Below are 19461 nucleotides of genomic sequence, written 5' to 3'. Positions count from 1 at the left end.
ATCCCTTATATGACTACAGGGTATAAGATAGGGAATGAAATTATTTTTTAAAAAAGTATCACTAGCTTTATTATCAGCATTAATGTTTCAGCAGGATACAAAAAGCTTATAAACAGTGGACTGACTGATCACCTTTGAGTGACAAGGGGATAGCATGAGCACCGGTTTTCCATGTCTTGCTTCAAATTATGACTTGGATTCAAGTGTGGACACTGAATTAGCTGTTTCAGAACATTAACATTGTTCTTAAGGTGTTTCTGGCTCTCTTGCAAAATGCAGCACGTTTCCATGTATTTTGCAGCATTAACTTCTGCTTTACAGAAACATCCCACAATGCACTAGTGCGCTTCATGGTGGGTTACTGGTAAATTTGTGTTACAGTCCAGATCCAGACATATTCTGTAGTGTCTTGTTTATCAACCACCATAGTGATAGCCATGGTGTAAACTGCATCAACCTCAGTAATATCGGGTGCCTTGGAAATTTTTTGGGTCCTTTTCCTTGTTTTTTTTTCTTTGTTAAATATTTAAGAAGATTCCTTTATCTTTGCATTTTTGCCAAGAAATGAACTACTTCTTGGTCCTATGGATACATATTGTAAAATCATTTGTGACATCTTGATTACACACAGGTGACTTTCATTCAAATTGTGCCCTTCAAGTGTATCATGAACAGGGTGAATGTGCTCGTGTATCAATCATTTTATATTTTATATCCCTACCTAATTTTCATCAATTTGTAGGGACTTCACATGACACAGGAGTTGTGAGTCAGTGTTGAAAAAAATGAATGGGAGCAGGTGAATATTATCACAAAGGCAAGCTGTATCCCCTCTTAAATACAGTTCCAATTTTGTGCAAAAATAATGTAATATTTACTACATGAACCATTTTTTATGGATCTGTATTCCAAAAGACCATGTGCATTATTTACTGCATGAAAGTAGTAGTGATAGAAAAAAAAAACATGTCCACTGCAGATAATCTTCCTAATCATAACAAGGCACATGCACATCATTCACTTGCTCTTGTTGATGATTTAAAAAATTCATCCACATAATCCTGCATGTCCTGTTTTGAAAGATACTGTATTTATTTTTGGTCGTGGTGAGAATGTAATATTTCACTTCTCCTTTTAACAGTGTTCTTACAACACCATTCATTTACACACAAACCCATCAGTATTTTTCACATGTGTATCAAGGCCTCTTCGTTAAAAAAAGTCTCTCTCTCTCTTCGGTGTCAAATGCTGGCAGGGCAAAATAAATTAACAGCACAGCACTGTATGGTTCATTTTGAGAGTGTCAGTTTGTCACTGTTGGTATGGATGAAAAAGATGACTGATGTTTCTCCTAGCTGTCAGCAGAGGGAAGATGCACTCAGTGTGTCTGAGAGATGTAAATCGTCCAGTTGTCACTTGGATGAAGTCCAACATCATAGTCCTGCTAATCTCGATGAGTCTTCATGGTATCTGATGCTCTACTTTCCCTGCAAGAACAAAATGTCGTTTCTAATACACGATAAAATCGTACAACGATTATATAAAGCTGTTAAACACTTGTTACCCATTGTAACTAGTGATATATCAACTTTATATTTTACAGCTCCATATGAGACACAATTACATTGTATCCATTCAACTTATGCAAAATATGCTCAGCCAGTCGGACGGTAAGCACCATGGGAAAGTTTCTGGACAGAGATCCTAAATCTAGCTTTTGCGCTAATGGTGACCCGTCCGAACTGAAGCTTTAGACACCAGACTGCGTGAGGAAGGTAATCTACCTATTTGAAGTGACACCTACCATCCACTCAGGTGATGTGCTGTATCAGGTGTGCCTCCGTTCTGTCCAGTCCCTAAACATCAGCATCAGACAAACAGAAATGAACTCGACGTGGCTAGCAACAGATAGCAACTGAAACAGATACAAGGTCGACGAACACTCACCCTGTCGGTAATACATATCGTTCACTGTGTTCCCGTAGACTTTCCATGCAAAGTGAATTGCAATAAGACTAAAAATTAGCCAGCTGAGTAAGATTTTAAATATGGAGACTCTCATATCGTTGGCGAGCCAGTCGTCAACAAATTCCGAGAGGAACGACAAGCAGCTGTCAGCGATGCGGGACAAAAACTCAAAATCCCACGATTCCTCCATAATGTCTGTCTACTCAAGGATGCGAAAGGGATAAAACGAACTCTTTGTCCGACGGATAATCTCAAAACATCGCTCTTAGGCTAGGTAACATATGACATCCTGGTCGCCATCTCTACCGTTACGATGTTTGTGTCAGTAGTGAGGAATGAAGAATCGGAGATGACGCAGATTGCGTAGCGCAGCCGGCGAGTTTGCAACTGCACAATAAAATCCTTAAAAGAAATAATCTGGTGGTTGTCGTACACGTCCTTTTAACGTAGCGTTACTGAAGTGCTTGAAACACAACCAATATTTAAAATGCTTTGCAAGAGAAAATGAGTACTACTAATAGTTACCAGCATCCATAGTTCACCTATGGGGCATTTATTTTATGAGTTCAGCACTCCCATAGCGCTCCCTACACAAACCTTGGAGGAAAATTTTGGACACATTAACCTACATTTAAACGTTAGTGTGAGCTGGGAAAATATTTTATCGTTCCAGACATGAGGTCGACATTTATAAGATGATGAAAACACCACCGAAGCACCAATCTGCTGCTCTATAACAGGTAAGGAAAATTACGTAAATCTTTTTCTCCAAAAAAAAAGCACCTAGCTACGTTAGCTATATTATATGTCAAAATATCTTCGCTGAAAAGACAACTGGCCATTTCTGTTGTACGGCTTTATTTTTTTAAGCGACACAATTTGTACATGTTTATTAGTGACAAAGTTCAAAAACATGAAAAGAAATCACTTAAACAAAACACTTCAGCTTAACCGGCTAAAAATATACGTAAGATCACAAGCATTTCTGCCTGGAACGCAGCCTGGGGGTGGGACTAGCCGTAGCCTCCGAGCAGTCTGATTGGTCAGTTTAACTTGTCATCAGAGATTCCGGATGTCTGCTGTGGTAAGAGGAAAATTTGTTTTCTGCTTCTCATTCTTGACAGCCTGTTTGCAGCCGGACAGCTGATGAAAGTTGATGTCGTGAATTGGAAATCCAACCCAACGTTTTCACATTACAAAATCGCAAGTATTATTCTTTGTTTTTATCTGTCTAATGTTAGTCGACCACCATTGCTTGCATGCTAAGTCGAGGCCATGAAATTGATCTGTGTCTGTGTTGCTAGCAGACGCAGTGTTAGCCATGTAACTACAGTCAGTGTTTGCTGAGTTGCATTGGAATTCACAGTCAGTCATATATCAGAGCGGAAATGTGAGCTTTTTCACGACGAGCAAGTTAGCAGACAAGCTAACATCACCTGTATAAGTAACTTAAGCTTTTATTGATTAAACGTTAGCTCCCTAGCTCTGATGGTCTAATAACAGTTATTAAACGTCTGCCCATCCAACGAACAGACGTTTGTCTGCAGTGTAACGTTAGTCAGGCTGCTGGAAGTCGTAATAAGTTTTAAATTCCAGAGTGTGTCCGGTATCTTGGTGTTGTAATTCTCCTCTGTAACCAGTTATCCTCTTATCATGTGACCTGACCACTGGTCCAGTTTGAGTGCTCCTATTCATTAGTGACTGAGATGCACGCTGCCTCAAGGTTCAGCTGCAATCACTGAAATACACTAGTTATAAAGCAGTTTATGCAGATTTTTTTTTGGTTACACTGTGCTTTTTTGTCTTCAGTAACTGGGATGGTATCATGGAGAGAGACAATCATCAAGAAGGAGAAGCAGAGGGAGTGAATATTGGTAATCCACCCTCGGAGAGCAATCCACCTGGTAAATTATTTAATCTTTCATTAAAACTATTCTATATCTTAGCTCACATGTCTTTATTTCTGTCATTCATTTCATGCTTTTGTTTTGTTTTAATCTTAGCTGACACCTTGGCGACTTCTCTGTCCCTCTTGGGGAATCACATGTTTCCTGATCCAGTGGAGAGAAATGGCAGTACCACTGTTGACACAGAGGAGCCTGCGGAGTCGCTCTCATCAGTTATTGTAGCAGAAGAACAGAGCCTGGATGCAGAGCCCCATTCTAACCAGGTAACAAAGCTAGAGACTGAGGAGACAGAAAACTCTGAGTGTCTGAACAATGCGTCCAAGCAGCCCTCTAACAAAGGACCTGAGGATGCTGCCACTGACAATGACCAGTGCGACTCTGGGGAGTTTGTTGTTGCAATGCTGGCGAAGGCCAAGCTGGAGGAGCAAGGTATAGGTGTGAAAGGAAGGTCATCCCCGTTGTTGGACGCGGGCACCCAGGAGTCACCTGCGTTTATGTCCCATCGTGATGAAGACGTGACAGCAGATAGCTGGCGACAGCACAGGAAGCATGTTTTTGTGCTAAGTGAAGCAGGCAAACCCATCTATTCCCGATATGGCAGTGAAGAAGCTCTTTCATCTACAATGGGAGTCATGATGGCCCTGGTTTCATTTGTTCAAAGTGGAGATAATACAATCCGCTCAGTCTATTCAGGTGAGAGCATTAGAGTATTATTTTTTTCCTGCATAAATATTGTGACATTATTGTAAATGTCATTTTCTTTTTAAAAATGAGAGCAAATGTAGAGATTTCACAGAGTACAATGGTTAGGAGTGGCAATTAAATGTGTCCATGGTAGCTCTGGCTTGTTATAGTGGGGAAGTTAATAATTAGAATGTGACAAAAAGTTATGCACCATAGAGAGCCATGGTTGAAGTGCAATGAGCAAGAAGTTCATGCAATTTCAGTATTGTTTTACATTTGCTTTGTATTCATTTGAAGCTCAATATTTTATTCTGGAAATGCCTGTTTTATTTATACTTACTTTTATTTATACTATTTATTTATACCCAGTCCACAGCATGTTCAGTATTGTTGAGTGCAGAACTGTTGTTGATTATTAATAGACCTTCAGTGTTACTTCCTATCATCCTTAATGTTTGGTGTCTTTTCTTCCTTCCATCAGAGGAGCACACTGTGGTGTTCTTGCAGAAAGGGCCTCTAGTGCTGGTGTGTGTTTCCAGCAGTCGTCAGTCTGAGCGGCAGCTGCGTGGTGAGCTCCTCTATGTGTACTATCAGATCATCAGCATGCTCACCCAAGCCAGCATATCCCGCATCTTTGAACACAAGAAAAACTATGACCTGAGGAGACTCCTGGCAGGCTCAGAGAAGATCCTGGATGGTCTTCTCAATCTGGTGGATTCTGACCCCAGCTTCCTGCTCGCAGCAGTACACTGCTTGCCTCTAGCTTCCTCTCTCAGGGACTCACTCAGCCAGATCCTGCAGAAAGCAATTACCCCCAATCTGGTTTTCTCCATCCTCATCGCCAAGAACCAGCTGCTCACCATTGTCCAAGAAAAGACAGTCATAGAGGATACGAGGCTGGAGCCTGCTGACGTCCACCTCCTGCTCAACCTCATCGGAGCCTCCTCTGCCTTTCAGGCTGGGGAGATCTGGACTCCCATCTGCCTCCCTCTGTTTAATCCTGACTGTTACTTTTATGCATACATTTCATACCTGGACCCTCCAGAATGCACTGTTTGTCTGTTGCTGCTCTCAACAGACAAGGAAGCTTTCTATGCTGTAGCTGAGTGCAAGAGGAAGATAGAGGAGGCTATGGTGGCTCAGAACTCCCTGAGCCTCATCGCCAAAGTCCAGTCGTACAGTGTGAACCAGGTGGGCGTCTCAGACCTCAGACACTTCATGTACAAGCCCTTTGATGTGCCAGATAACTACCGCCAGCTCACTCAGTTCACCAGGTATGTGTGTATCTTACATTACTGCTGTGACTAAAGCAGGAACATATATATGTATATATATATATATATATATATATATGCATACATACATATGAAAAATAGTATTTAACAAAAAAAGTCAATTTTTGTTTTGGAAAATATTAGAACATAAATCGCACTGCAAATTAGACTTTAGATAATTTGTTTTTAGAAATCTATTTGTGATATTATGTGTTCTTAGTCTAAAGAAAAAATAAATACGCTCATGAAAGCCATAGTTTGTGGACATAATAAATACCCTTTTTTAGGAATTAATGTGAACACTCATTTACTCTTACTGTGGTAAGTATTTACTGTGAAGCTTACTGTGGTTAGTATTTACAAATTACAGTGTCCTTTTTTATGTTGGGTACATGAGAATACACAGGGTTTCTGAAATTGAGCTAGATAGATGGAACAGAGAAATTGTAGGGAATTCAAATTGTCTTTCACTAATCCTGCCAATGTAACTTACTTATCTCTTAATGAGCTGAACTGAAAGCATTAGGTGTCCTATTGCATAAGCCAGCAGCCAATGGAAATCTTTCTCAAAATTATACAAATAAACAGAGCACTAGTGATAATTATCTATATTACAGAATCTTTGTTTATGTAAAAACAAAGTATGCCTTTTCTATCTGTAACATTTATTTTATGCTTTGTGGCTATGTGTAGCCCGGAGATGGAAGCACCTTACAGCAGTGAAGAGGAGAAAATGAGACTGCTGGATCTTTATCGTTACATGCACAGTCGGATCCACAGCACCTCACGACCCCTCAAGCTCATCTACCATGTCGCTGAGAGGGAAACTCTGCTGGCATGGGTATGTATCTGTGTTTATGGATACATTGTCGCTGTTACCATGACCTGGCTGAGTGTCTTTTAAGGATTTTTAATTTTTAATTTTTTTTTTTACTCTGGACTCTGCTGGACTACTTCATGTGTGGACACCGTAACTGTAAAACATAACCTGTTAATTTGTGAGTTTTAAAGGTGCTGGTAGACTCAGTTGTTCACCTTTGACAGTGTCAAGCTAGCTGCTGTTACTCATTTTCAGTCTTTATGCTGAGCGAAGTTAGCAGTCTTCTGGCTGTAACGTCTTATTCAGTGAACTCGTGCGGACAGCGAGCGATTTGTTTCAGTGTCTTTTAGGATCACCTTTGATGTCCCCAACTAAAATACCCATTTTTCTCTCCACTGTAGGTAACGAGTAAATTTGAGCTGTACACCTGTTTCAGCCCTCTGGTGACAAAGGCATGCGCCATAACTGCTATCACTAAGCTTCTTCGGTGGATTAAAAAGGAGGAGGACCGTCTCTTTATCAGATACCCCCCAAAGTATTCAACCACCCCAAACCCCAGCAAGAGCTCCCGAGGTGGTAAATCTGACCAGCAGGACTCCACAGATAATGGCTTCTTATCTCTGCTATAGGACTCTCTTAGTGTTGCTATAGTTGCTCTGCCTCATTCAGTAATAGTTTGTACACTGGTTCCAAGGTATTTTTGAACCCTCTTTTGACACTTGTTGGAACTGACAGACTTTGAGTACTGGAATCAAACACTACGTTTTACACTATTTAAGAAAGAACGACCTCTTTAAAACTAGTATTATTTCTTTAACAAGAAAGGATTTCATTGCATCACTGCTTTCGATTTGAAAGAGTCAGGGCAAAACAGCAGTAGTACGTTTTAAACTGTGGGAGAAAATAATTGCAAAGATATTTAAATGTTTTTATATTGTTTTATTACTGCAACAAGAGAAAAACATTTCCTCACGGACAGTGAATGTATCACACAGGTAACAGTTCATTCATAATGTATGTGATAACTCTTCATAAGCTAAGACGAGGGGTAAAATTCACTCAGACCAGTTCTCACTAGTAGATATCTTTCGTGACAAAAGAACTTCCCAATGTTACAAACAGGGTATGCAGGAAAAGAAAGTATTTTATGTTTTGGTCTCAACATAAACTGGAATAACAGCTAGATATGCCAGAACAGGGACGGACCCCCATGTGTCATACAGTATGACTGAACAATGTGTCCTCTGTGTATTTGGTTCCAAATCCTTGTGATAGAACTTCAAAACAAATGTGTTGTTTCATATCCCCCAAACATTTAAACTCTTATTAAGATGATTCATGTTACATTTTTTGCAGAAAACAAGTAGGAAATTCCAGCCTGTTACACCTGATCACTCAACATAATCATCACTGTCATTGTTGTCACTGCTAGGAGTAAAACCTTGTTTGTTTGAACATCAGCTGTTAAGCTAAGAAGATGAGCTGCTGAGTGTTTTTTTTCCTCCAGAAACCTCTAGTACGATTATCAGCTGACACTGACATGTAGTCACTTCAGGCGACTTATCTTTTTGGATTAATAGTTTTGTAAAGATGATCTACAAAGAGTAGCCTCATCCTTTGGGTAATTTTCTGTCAATTCAAGTCTTAAAGAGTGTGTCAGTAGTACTTAAATAAATCCCAGGTTGCACAAATCTACACTTGTCTTAATGAAGTAGAGATGTTGTGAATAAGCTTCATTTTTTGTCTACGAGGTAATGACAAATTACCATTAATGCTTGATTTTGCAATTAGTAATTTCTGTTTTTCTTGGAAATAACTATGTCATTTGGTGCTAATTACAGCTAAAATACTGAGAGTTGGTCGATTTCCCGTTAATTATTTGTGTCACCTTGAATCTTTTGGTTGGTAAGCTGAACATACAGTTATGGAACATTTGTCCACAAGTGAGCATTCAATTTAGCAAATATGAAGAATAACATTTCCAGTAATAAATAAATGTTTACTTGGGTTTAAATTGAGCTGTTCAAGGAATTATACTATTGATTAGTACAATATTAGATTGGGGTTTTTTTTGGGGGGGGGGGGAGGGGGGGTATCTGAGAAGATTAGGAATTAAGGGATCCATAAAATCAAACATTACTGACATTTAATTGAGACTCTTATGGTCCTGATGTCTTTGATCAGTGTCATTTTTGTTGTAAAACTTCAGGTGTGATTCAGCTGAATGTGACCTGAAGGCCAGTCCTCAAGTTAAACAACTGACCCTCACAGAAGTCAAAACGAATGTTGTGTTTGTGCAGTAAACAAACTTTACCAGTGGTAAGCTGGGACACGAGTACAAGCTGTGGCATGTGGCAAGTACAAAGTGGGAACCTGGAAAATAATGGTGTTTGGTTAAGTTAAATATATAAATGTATTTTCCTGTATCTTGGCATATTCAGGATCTGACAAGAGCTTGAAATGAACTTTATATTTGGCTTTCTAGGTTATTTTTTTTTTAATTGCTCCAATTAATGTGATATCACACAAGGTAACAATGGCTGATAATGTCAACACAATACACAATATAGTCACTTGGTATTTCCTGACATTGCAAGTTAAATATTATCACATAAACACTCAAACTGATGATCACATACTGGCTTATGGGATAAGCCACCACCAGGGGCCCAGGTTTAATGAACACAGAGTAAGTTAAGCCTGAAATGAGGGAAACTCTGGGTAATAGTAGATGTCAAATGTCATTTTCCTCAGCCCCAATCAATTAATGAAGCAGGATGATGACATTATGTTAAGGATAAAGCTGCTGCACACTAAAATAACCACTGAAAGATGATAAATAATAATCTTATGTTTACTTTGTTTAATATGTCAGATGTTACAGTAAAGTCCAACCATAAAGCAGTTTAGGTTCAATGCCATTTCAACAGTTTTCTCATGTGATTTTTTAAGAGTGATTAAATGCTAAACTTGCACTTTGACTCAAGCAGCAAATTTTCCCCATGCTGTGAAAGATGTGCTCATACTCAGCATATGCCTGCATGACAACTACTAGTTCTATGGAGGAAAAATGGGGGGGGACCTCTTTTTCTCACTGGCCGTTGCCATGGTGAATTGTAGTATCAGGGCTCCATTAATGATGGCTTTTTATAGTTGTGGTGCACGCGCTTCACTCAGTCAGGCTACTCAGAGTTGATTCAACTAACTCAGAGTCTTGATAAGGTAACAGGTCTGGGTCAGGCTGCTCTGTTGTATATGGTCAAAATGTGCATGTACTCATTTGGATAAATGCAGCAAACAAAAATGCTATGATGCTGTGTTTTGAGCTTCAGGGTCTTTGTGATATTCAATGGATGGTTAACCAATGACATACACATGCAGTTGTTTCAAACAGCATTTATTCTTGTGTGAGAAAATATTGTCTCAGGCAGATGATAGATCTTGCAGTACAATTCAAATCTCAAGATCAGAAATCTCCTGTGCCACCCAAGAAAAACAACAGAAAAAAAAAAACCTATCATAGATTAGTGCGCTCACTGCAGCATACAGAACTCAGGTCTTGTGCCACCTTACTTCTAGATAGTATGTTCTGACAAGTTGGTAAATACCATCACTATTACAAAGAGCTACTTAGCAACATACATAAATCTTTTCAATATTTTACTTTTTAAATAACACTCTCGACTGCCACAAATTATAAATTAAAATCTAAATTTGATTTTTGCATTCCTTAAATTATTTCATGTAAGCCAATATAAACATACATTTACATATTTACAAAACTATACACATGCACCTTTACTACACTGAGGTTGTATTCATATATGTATATGCTATACACACAAGTTTTGCCACGTGTGGCTCCAGGAGTCCCCAGTCCTACAAGTTTTTTTTCCTTCTCACTTCGATTGTGCTTTTCAAGTCTTGTCAGCCAGATTTGCCAACAATTGCAATTTCCTCAGTGAATAACCGCAGTAGACTTTGTCAGAACCACAAAAATAACACGTAGCTTCACTTCCATAGTGGCTTCACATCTTACTAATCAAGTAGCTGCATGGGGTACTCCAACATTCTAGTATAATACAGTTTCACAATATGGAAAAATAAGTAAAGACCTTTTAAGTCCCACCTACAACACGTCATCGCTGAACTAACAGAGAAATGTTTGCATTGGCAGCCCACTGACCCAAACTAAGCAGTTTTTCTTGTCTATCTTGTTGTATCTGCAAAACAATTCTCGGAACTGTTCAACTGAAAACATTCTAGGAGTCAAACATATCATCAGTTATGCTCCACTTCGGGTTTAGCAACATACATAAATCTTTTAAATATATATGTCTTTTTGAATAATGCTCCATTTGATATCAATGGTAACTAAAAGTCTGATTCACTGAATCTTGTAGGATACAAGATTCAGTGAATCAGAATCTCAAGAAAAAAGGAAAAAGTTTGGTACCTTTAAGAAACACTGATGTATAACCAACACCAGATAGGATTAGAGAAGGACTTTCAGTGGCAACAATTTTCATTTTCATCACTAGCTGTCAAAGCCAAACTTCTGTGGAGTCCAGATATGACATGAATATTATGTGGGACTTTCACACTTCATTAAACACAGTGATATTTCAATGGCAAATACAATCTAAATGGTTTGAATCAAGACAATCCCTTAGATGATTAAATATTTACACTTTTCTCAAGTCTTGACTCACTTTGGCCTAAAACAAAAACTTTACATGAACACATAGTACAGTGGTTGTGTAAAATCGTTTTTAAAAATTACATGAATAAATGAACAGATTCATCTAGGAAAATGTCTTCAAGCACTTTTTCTAAACAAAACCTTCAAATACCACCAATTCCCACCTTTTCAAGAGCATTGATGAAGCTTCTATACATAGAACCAGGCAGCCTGTTTAAGATGATAAAATCTAAAATTTATATAAAATTGGAGGGAGTGAAGTTTAGATTCCCTCTCACGTGGTTTAAATGTACCATAGCCCGGTCATATGCCGTGTGTACAGACTTGCGGACACTGGGTTTCTTGCCTTCCATTAAGCGCAGTTTGTCCACAGTGTCATCCATCCCCAGCGGCAGCAGTTTGTTCCGAGGGAGCCATTGCCTGAAAACCAAGAGGGACCAAGTCACCAAGACTTCTCCTGAGTATTTTCAAATTCAGCATGAGGTCTGTCTGAATCTTACCAAGTTCTTTTGGTGTCAAAGAAGAGCACTAAGAAGAGCTTTTCGCCTTCTTCCGTTTCCCTCCACTTGCCCAGTTTGAGCACCTCCACAGGAGGCACTGGAATGGGAATGCCATTGTGAAGAAGCCCCTCCTGGGGCATGTCTGGGTCAACAATCTGTAACGATAAAGGATGTCAGTTACAGCTGACGGAATTATCATTCCCTTCTATGGCACAAAATGAGGCCTTTTTCTTCACGCCAGCTCTAAAATGTTGCACTATGAGTCAAAGAAATGCTAGTGTGTACTCCATAGATCGAATGCATGCTCACCATTGCTGGGTATGATGGATATCCTCTGCATTTGGCCCAAACTAGGTCCAGAGGTGCAAGCTCAGTCTCACTATCTGAAGACAGAAGTGTAGACTTTCCTGTGAACAGGATATTCCAATTTACCCCATTAAATTGTGTTCGTGAAAGCTCTTGAGGCCAAATTGAGAATTAACTGGAATTATGTTGCTTATTAAAACGGTTGGTTGCTGTGTGCAGGATCTTAAATTACGCATCTAATAAGTACACAAAACCTGAGGCATTTCACTTCTTTTCTCACTGCCTTTTCATCACACGCACCAGAAATGTCTCCATTGTCACTGTTGGGAACTTTAGCCAATGCAGGTTTACCACGGCTGCGTTTGGGTGGGGAGACACTGCAGCTGTAAACAAACAGGGAGAAAAGCAAGACTGATTTAACTGATTTTTAATGTTTTATTGTCAGAATTTGAAGAATTTTGAAGACAACAGACTTCATGCAAGATCACTTTTGCATTCTCACCCTAAGCTTTATCTTAGAAGCTTGATCATGGCCTTATACCACGTACTGCCAATTTAAACTCCAAATTCATTCTGAGTAAGCCATTAATTCTTTCGTCAAACGGACGTGTTTTGCCCCCTGTGAGGAAAGGCAGACTATCCACAAATGCCTCATATGATGGCCTGGACTACCCCTGAATTTCATTTAAAAAAAAAAAAATCACGAGAAAATTGGTTAAGGCCAAAAATTCTCTTAAATTGCTTCTATGTACCACTGATGGACAAATGCATGGTTCTTGCATGAGGCCGATTTCCTCTGTGACTCCACACTCACTTTAGTTTTTGGTCATCATCCGCTGAGTGCTTTCCGTTTGTCAGACCTAATAAAAACACAAGTAGTGACTTTCTAGAATCTCAAGAATCTCTCTCTGATCTAGTGATCTATTTTATCCTCACCTTCTCTGGGTGTTCGACAGAGTTTGTCTGCTTCACTTTCTGAGTTGTGGCCTGTGGACCTCAGATGGTGTGAGGAAGGAGAGGGAGGTGTAGGGGAAGCGTTGGGAGTAGGAGGTAAGGCGGTGATGTTGGTCATACTGGGTGAATTTGGGCTGGCAGGAGTGCTGTCCAACCCATTAGTTTTATCATCAGCTGTTTTCCCATTTTGTTGTGGTGGGGACTTGTTAATTGCCATTCGTGCCCCATTTTTAGCTTTCTTAAACAGAACAGATGTACGACGACCAACTCCAACCAAAGGCTGATTCGGGGGTGTTCCCAGTGGAGTAACCTCATGAACAGCCTCTGGTTGTGAAGATGGCGTTTCACCAACTTCGGCCTCATCTTCACCTTGGCTTTTGCTTCCACTCCGGGAGGACCTCTGACGCTTGTAGGAGCGTCCGGGTGACCTTCGTCCTCCGGTTACAATGCCGAGGACAGGGGGTTCCAGAGGAGCGTCTCCTGGCAGTGGTGATGACACTGGGCAGCTAAGCTCTAGCACAGGTGGAGAGTCATCTGAATCAAAGGGAAATTTATGTCAGGATCATAAATACAGCTGAAACAATTAATTGATCTTTAAATATCATTTATAAATCAAAAACGGCAACCATAATTGAGTGAGTATTTGCCACTTTTATCTGTTTTAGATAAATGTAAACTCTTTGTGTTTTGTCTTTTTGTGACCGTGGATTTGACAGAACAAGACACCTGAAATCGTCACATGACGAAATTATGACCAGAATTTTTCACAATTTGACATGCTACAGATATATCATAATTGATAGTTTTAGAAAGTTTTAGAGTAATAATTGTCTGAAGTCCTTATTATGCATTAAGTTTTTTTTCTGCCAAATGCGATTCAAAAAAATAATACAGTGTAAAAATTATTTACCTGTTCCAGTACTAGACACTACAGTCAAAGGTCCATTGTCAACATCAGTCTTCTCCTTTTTCTGTTCCCTCTCCTCCTCCTCCTCCTCCTCCTCCTCTTCCACCACCTCCTCTTCTTCGTCCTCTTTTCCTTCATCCTCCCTGTCATTCCCATTCACAGACTGAGTGTTTCGCTGCTGCTGGTTCATCTTCTGTCTGAGAGAGTTGATTTCTCGGCGTAGCAGTCTAATACGTTTGGTTCGACCACCACTGGTACGCATGGATGTAACCATGTCCAGTTTGTCCAGTAAGGCCTTCAGCTGTTCGTCAGTGGTTAAGTGGAGTCTGTTGTCTGGGTCCAAGAGAGAGTCGACTGTAGAGTGTATTAGAAGAAAAACAGAAAGGAGACGAAAAGGCACATGAACAGATGAGACTTGAGGTCTATGTTCACCATGAAATAGCTGGTTCCTACCCTCAACTCACCGTCATCCCACGTACAGTGGTAGAAGCCATGTTTGTTCAGAGCATCTGAGAGATGCATCCCAGTGCTGGGGTCCAGGCCAATGCTCTGAAACTGCCTGTGAGCATGACGGAGAATGGCTCCACCCACCTCCCGCAGTTGTAAGGCTGCCTTGTGAAACATGGTGTCCTTGGAGTTGTACTTGAGGCAGTTGGAGATCACAAGATCAAAGTCCTTCTCCAGGTCTGCAATTGAGCAGTAAGCATGTCCCTCTAGTTTGGTACGCATGGTGGAGAAGTCCATGGGTTGGGTTATAAACTCCAGGTAATCTGGGACCTCAGTGAATAATGAAAATGAGATTGTCAGTTGAGTGTAAAGTAAAGTCAAAAGAAATATGCTGCTGGATGAAAACTGTATATTTACGTAGACTGTTTCCTAACTGCACCAACCTCTGCTAGATTAACCGGCTGAGAGAAGATTTTTGCTGTGTCCTTCTCTTGCAGTTGCTCCAAGGTGGATCGCAGAAGCACCAACGCAGGGGTCAACTTCAGTTCAAGAGCAGCCTGCTGAATTTTCACCTGAAGAATGATGACGTAAACACACAGGAGAGAGCAGAGGAAACACAAGGTTCAGATGGCTAATATATGGCGAAGAAATGAATGACAGTGCTGGTAGAAGCATATCTAAGTACACGAAATAATTAGAGCTTCCTCTGTAACGGAACCTGTTCTCTCTTTAGCCTCTCCCTCTTGCGGATGAGTTCCACCAAAAGTCTGGCTCTTTCCAGGTCTTGCCTCAACTTCTGCCAGTATCGTAGCTCCTCTCTTGCAGCACACAGCTTCTCATCAGGTTCATTCTGCATACAGGGGAACAAGCACGAAAGAGATCAGACTCTTTTTTGGAGAAGCGGGGTGAATGAAGTGATTTCTGGTTCTGACATCAAAGTATATTTCTGGACCCACTGCAGGGCAGGTTTAAGGGTCATACTGGAAAGTCTATCTATTAGTCCCCAGGTAGCAGTGATTTTCTTTCTGTCAGCAAGAAAGAACATCATACTGATCAGGTCCAAACAGAGCAAAGCCATAAAATTACAATTTTTGTTAGAGTTAGAGGGATCACAATGTTGATTCAATTTGAATACAATAAACATTTTTACTAAAATGAAACAATCTCTTTATATAAAAAACTCACGTTAGAAAATCCAGTCATAAATATGTTTTTGACATAATAAGTTACTTAATAACTTAAATAAGTGACAGATAAGTAAATCTTTTTTAATCTACATTTTATGGTTTAAACACCATAAAACAGCTTGTTATAAATGAGATTAAAACCTAATATCCACAACTTTTTACACACTGTCGCCCTCTGCAGTTGTAAGAAGACTACAGCAAAGATGACAGAGCTGTGAAGGCTGTGTGAATCAGCCATTGTAAAGTGTGATGTCTAGCTTATGTTTTGATTTTAGTGTGCGAGAATACAAACATGGCGTGAAATAGTTTGTTTCGATGACCTGGCTGACTCTGTGAAGGCCTGATACTCCAAAGAAGGAAAATGTAAATGTGTTTCTTTTAATAATATTAATCATTATGCTGACTGCTTTTTTTAAAAAACCATATTTGTGTTAGTCTCTAATTTTCATTTTAGCTGACATTCTGTGCATCATGTCTTTCCACACCTGCTCTGCTGTCTTATGGGCTTGTAGATGGGAATGAAGTCGGCGTATTAAAGGCATCCCATTTCGTGACTGGCGTTTCAGTAACCAGTAGTTATGAAGCCTCTGCATGAACTGATTCTTCCTCTGGACTTCAACTCCTGTGCAGATCTTGTTCAGCCTGTGGAGAGGCAGCAGTTATACATTAAATCCTATGTGGCAATGTTGGCGGTCACAAAAACACAGCTAATTTATCACCTTCAAGTAAGCCATTAATGAGGTATTCTGCGTTATGTAAATTCTGACAGTATGCAAATATCACACCTGTGAGAGGGGATCTGAGGCACAAGCAGCACAGGCACAGTCGAGCGACGCGTAGACCCACCAGACCCCTTTGTATTCTTCTTCTTCTGGCCCTTGGTAGCCTTCTTGTTTGGTGGTGAGGGAGGGCTTTGAGTGTAGGACCTTTGACCCCGGTTACCCCTGCCTCCCACCAGTCTTCCTTCAACTGACTCGTCTCCAGACCCGTCCTTCCGAGACCCCACTGGAGAATGATGCTCACAGAAAGCAGTCTTCTTTACAGAGAAGGTGGTACCGTTGACACCTGTCTCCCGGACCGGATCTATCTTCATAAATAGGCCAGCCTTCTGGGCACAGGTGACATGAAAGGCCCTGTAGCAGTTGGCTTTGTGGCACTGAATGGATGCTCCCCTACCCTTCTGCTTACACAAGTAACAGGTGAGCTTCCAGCGAGCAGTAGGGATGTTCTTGACCCCCTCAACAGGCTCCAAAAACACTGTGTTTGCAAAGCACACCTCCGGGATCCATATGGCACAGACAACATGGGCCCAACGTCCATCACTTGTCTGTTTAAAGGCACCTCCTCGGTTTGGACAGAGCACACAGTCTACAGGACGGGAGGGGGACTGCAGGCAGCAGCGGCACAGCCACTGACCCTCAGGTACGTAGGGCACACCATAGCACTCCTGGTGGACAGCTAGATTGCAGATGTCACAGAACAGGATGACATTACTGTTGAGACATTCGTCATCTAGACAGACACAGCAGAAAGCGTCCTCGTCTACGGCACTGTGGGACAGTGCCTGGCTACGAGACTCCAGGATTGATTCCCTCTCTAGGCGGTCAATCAGCAGTTCAAAAGTGTCTGGAGAAACGGAGGCATGGCCATCAGACACTCTCTTTTGGTTCACCATCTCCAGCCATGCCAGGTCCTCCTCGTCCATGTCGTACTCAGCAACACTGTCCTGTTCCTCCAGTGACTTTTCTTTGTAACAGTAGTAGGCTGCTGGCAGAGGAGGAGCCTCTGGGGGGCAAACTGAACTCAGGACACGAAAGGTAGGCTCAGGCAGAGGACTCTGGTGGGACGGGTTCAGAAAAGAATTGGTAGATCCTGTGTGCTGCTCTGAGCTAGACCGTTGGTTCTGGTGAGACGTATTTTTACCACTCCTCCTGCTTTTGCTGACTGAAGGTTTTCTCCACAATCTGGTTTTACTCTGAGTTTGTTCACTGTTTTCCTTGTTGCTGTTGCACTCTGCAATGTCCTGGGCCATCATCTCATCCTCTGTAATAACCGGAAGAGAATCTGTGATGTTAATCCGATGGAGCCTTCCATCTAGGTCCACTTCAACTATTTTCTGTGCCTGAGCATATGTCAAAGTCTCCCTGGATGGAGAGAGCTGCAGTCTGTAGGGCGAGGGAGGCCGCAACTGGCCAGATGATCCCCTGCCCCTTCCTCTCCCTCTGCCTCGACCCCTACCCATGTTGAGTCTTCTAACAGTTGTGTCACATTCCCACCTCCTCACCTTCCGCATGGGAGTGTACACCAGCTCCCTGACAGATACAACAGAAGAAAAAAGGTTAAATGTAATGATTCAGGTTTCTTGATTATGCTGTTTGTACCGTGTAACCATCAACTGGAGTCAACAAAGATTCTGAATCCCAAGATCTGAATCACATTATACTGAGAAATAATAGTTATTTCCCAGTAATTCCAGTAGTCCCAGTATTTCCTGGATTTTAAAGAAAAATAATAGTTATTTCCTAGAAAGGCTATCACACCTTAGGTGAAAGCCACAGTAAAATGAATTAATTTTAAATAGGCATTAATCAGCAATCTTGTGAGTATTAATGTGCTACTAAATTAAAAATCTGTGTTATCCCTATTTACTCACCAACTGAACGGTAAATATAAAATTATAAAGTATAGCTGAATTGTTTTGATATCTCACTGTCCAAAATGACTATGCTATAGAGCTGTGACCTCAAATGTGTGTTTGCGTGTGTATAATCGGGCACCCTTCTTATCAGACTAAGATGATTGATTAAAAAAAAAAAATACTACAGCAGATGTGAGAAAAAGAAGCCAAAATCCAATGGTTAAAATATTATAAACAGTTAAGTATCATATTGCGACATATGTTTATAATGAATTTCTTGTGTCACCTTATTTCTTAGTTTTTGTATTATTTTAATCAAATCCTGGACACAGTTACTGGGTAAAAGGGGTCAACTCTGGTGGGGTTGTAATAAACACACGTTACCTCAAGTACTCTTTCAGCACATACACAAGTATTGTTAAGTTGAACTGCTTGCATGCATGCACCTCAGCTGTCTATCCATTGGTCCAATCAGGAGTCTGTAAGGTTGCAAGATTCCTTTCCGCCCAATCAAATGCTAGTATCCCATATTTTTTTCCTTGTTGCTGTGCGTAGTTAGGTTGAAGGGCAATAAATACCAGCCCGAGTATCTAACATCTGTCAGCCATTTTAAGCGCACAACAGCAGCGACAACATTTGGACTGCAAGTTGATTAGCAGCCCAATTATACATGCCAACAGCAACCAAAAAGAAGGCGCACTGTATGCACCGTGCCTAAATGCATAAATTAGCTGCATGTATATATTAGCTCACGACACTGCAAATTCGCAACGTTCCGGGTAGTGCATTGTAGTCCAGACCCCTGCAAAAAGATTGTCTCTTGCTGATTTGATAACGTTGCTCGGTCGGACAGGACAAACAGAAGTCGTGTAACAATACGACAGGTTCCCTAAGCAACGCTAAACATACTGAACATATCAGAATGGTTTACCTTGAAAAATCGTCCTCTGCTGCGCGAGTGCCAAACAGAATAACTGCACCTAGCTAAATGTCAGCTAGTGACAGACTACAATCAAGGCGGACATGCTAGCCGTTAGCTTAGCTAGCCGGTAATTTCAGGAGCGACAGCGTCATCTTCAGCACTTAAGTTCTCCGCCGTGACTTCAGTCAAACACACAAACACGACCCAGTTTCATAGTGTTGGTTTAAACCTTTCAAACGATGCTA

The 19461-nt window shown here is 40.8% G+C and overlaps 3 protein-coding genes across 8 annotated transcripts; 1 reads left to right on the top strand and 2 right to left on the bottom strand.

Moving 5' to 3' along the window:
* Window positions 1-50: 50 nt before the first annotated feature.
* Window positions 51-2617, bottom strand: tcta (T cell leukemia translocation altered). The gene is made up of 3 exons (XM_046383418.1): window positions 1948-2617; window positions 1805-1856; window positions 51-1487 (listed from the first exon to the last, which is right to left on the bottom strand). Exons 1-3 carry the CDS (start codon window positions 2156-2158, stop codon window positions 1445-1447), a joined length of 306 nt encoding a protein of 101 aa, XP_046239374.1. The 5' UTR covers window positions 2159-2617; the 3' UTR covers window positions 51-1444.
* Window positions 1815-10286, top strand: mon1bb (MON1 secretory trafficking family member Bb). Of its 5 annotated transcripts, none has more exons than XM_046383407.1 (8): window positions 1861-1954; window positions 2642-2708; window positions 3093-3175; window positions 3778-3872; window positions 3972-4568; window positions 5041-5833; window positions 6527-6674; window positions 7055-10286. In XM_046383407.1, exons 4-8 carry the CDS (start codon window positions 3794-3796, stop codon window positions 7280-7282), a joined length of 1845 nt encoding a protein of 614 aa, XP_046239363.1. In that variant the 5' UTR covers window positions 1861-1954; window positions 2642-2708; window positions 3093-3175; window positions 3778-3793; the 3' UTR covers window positions 7283-10286. The 5 variants fall into 5 exon arrangements, with proteins under 5 accessions (XP_046239362.1, XP_046239364.1, XP_046239363.1 ...); XM_046383405.1 differs by having other exon boundaries at window positions 1862-1954; window positions 3093-3171; XM_046383406.1 differs by lacking the exon at window positions 2642-2708 and having other exon boundaries at window positions 1815-1954; window positions 3093-3171.
* An 801-nt stretch (window positions 10287-11087) lies between these two features.
* Window positions 11088-19363, bottom strand: brpf3a (bromodomain and PHD finger containing, 3a). Of its 2 annotated transcripts, none has more exons than XM_046383403.1 (13): window positions 19226-19363; window positions 16442-17968; window positions 16142-16298; window positions 15188-15319; window positions 14913-15041; window positions 14487-14799; window positions 14026-14376; window positions 13098-13649; window positions 12976-13021; window positions 12462-12544; window positions 12165-12262; window positions 11856-12010; window positions 11088-11775 (listed from the first exon to the last, which is right to left on the bottom strand). In XM_046383403.1, the coding sequence occupies exons 2-13, from the start codon at window positions 17947-17949 to the stop codon at window positions 11592-11594; spliced, it is 3708 nt and encodes a 1235-aa protein (XP_046239359.1). In that variant the 5' UTR covers window positions 17950-17968; window positions 19226-19363; the 3' UTR covers window positions 11088-11591. The 2 variants fall into 2 exon arrangements, with proteins under 2 accessions (XP_046239359.1, XP_046239360.1); XM_046383404.1 differs by having other exon boundaries at window positions 12165-12238.
* Window positions 19364-19461: the final 98 nt, after the last annotated feature.

Source organism: Scatophagus argus, chromosome 3 (genome assembly GCF_020382885.2).
Source record: "Scatophagus argus isolate fScaArg1 chromosome 3, fScaArg1.pri, whole genome shotgun sequence".
NCBI classification, from domain to species: domain Eukaryota; kingdom Metazoa; phylum Chordata; class Actinopteri; family Scatophagidae; genus Scatophagus; species Scatophagus argus.
Note: the sequence above shows the minus strand (reverse complement) of the source record. Positions and strands in the feature narration are given on the sequence as shown.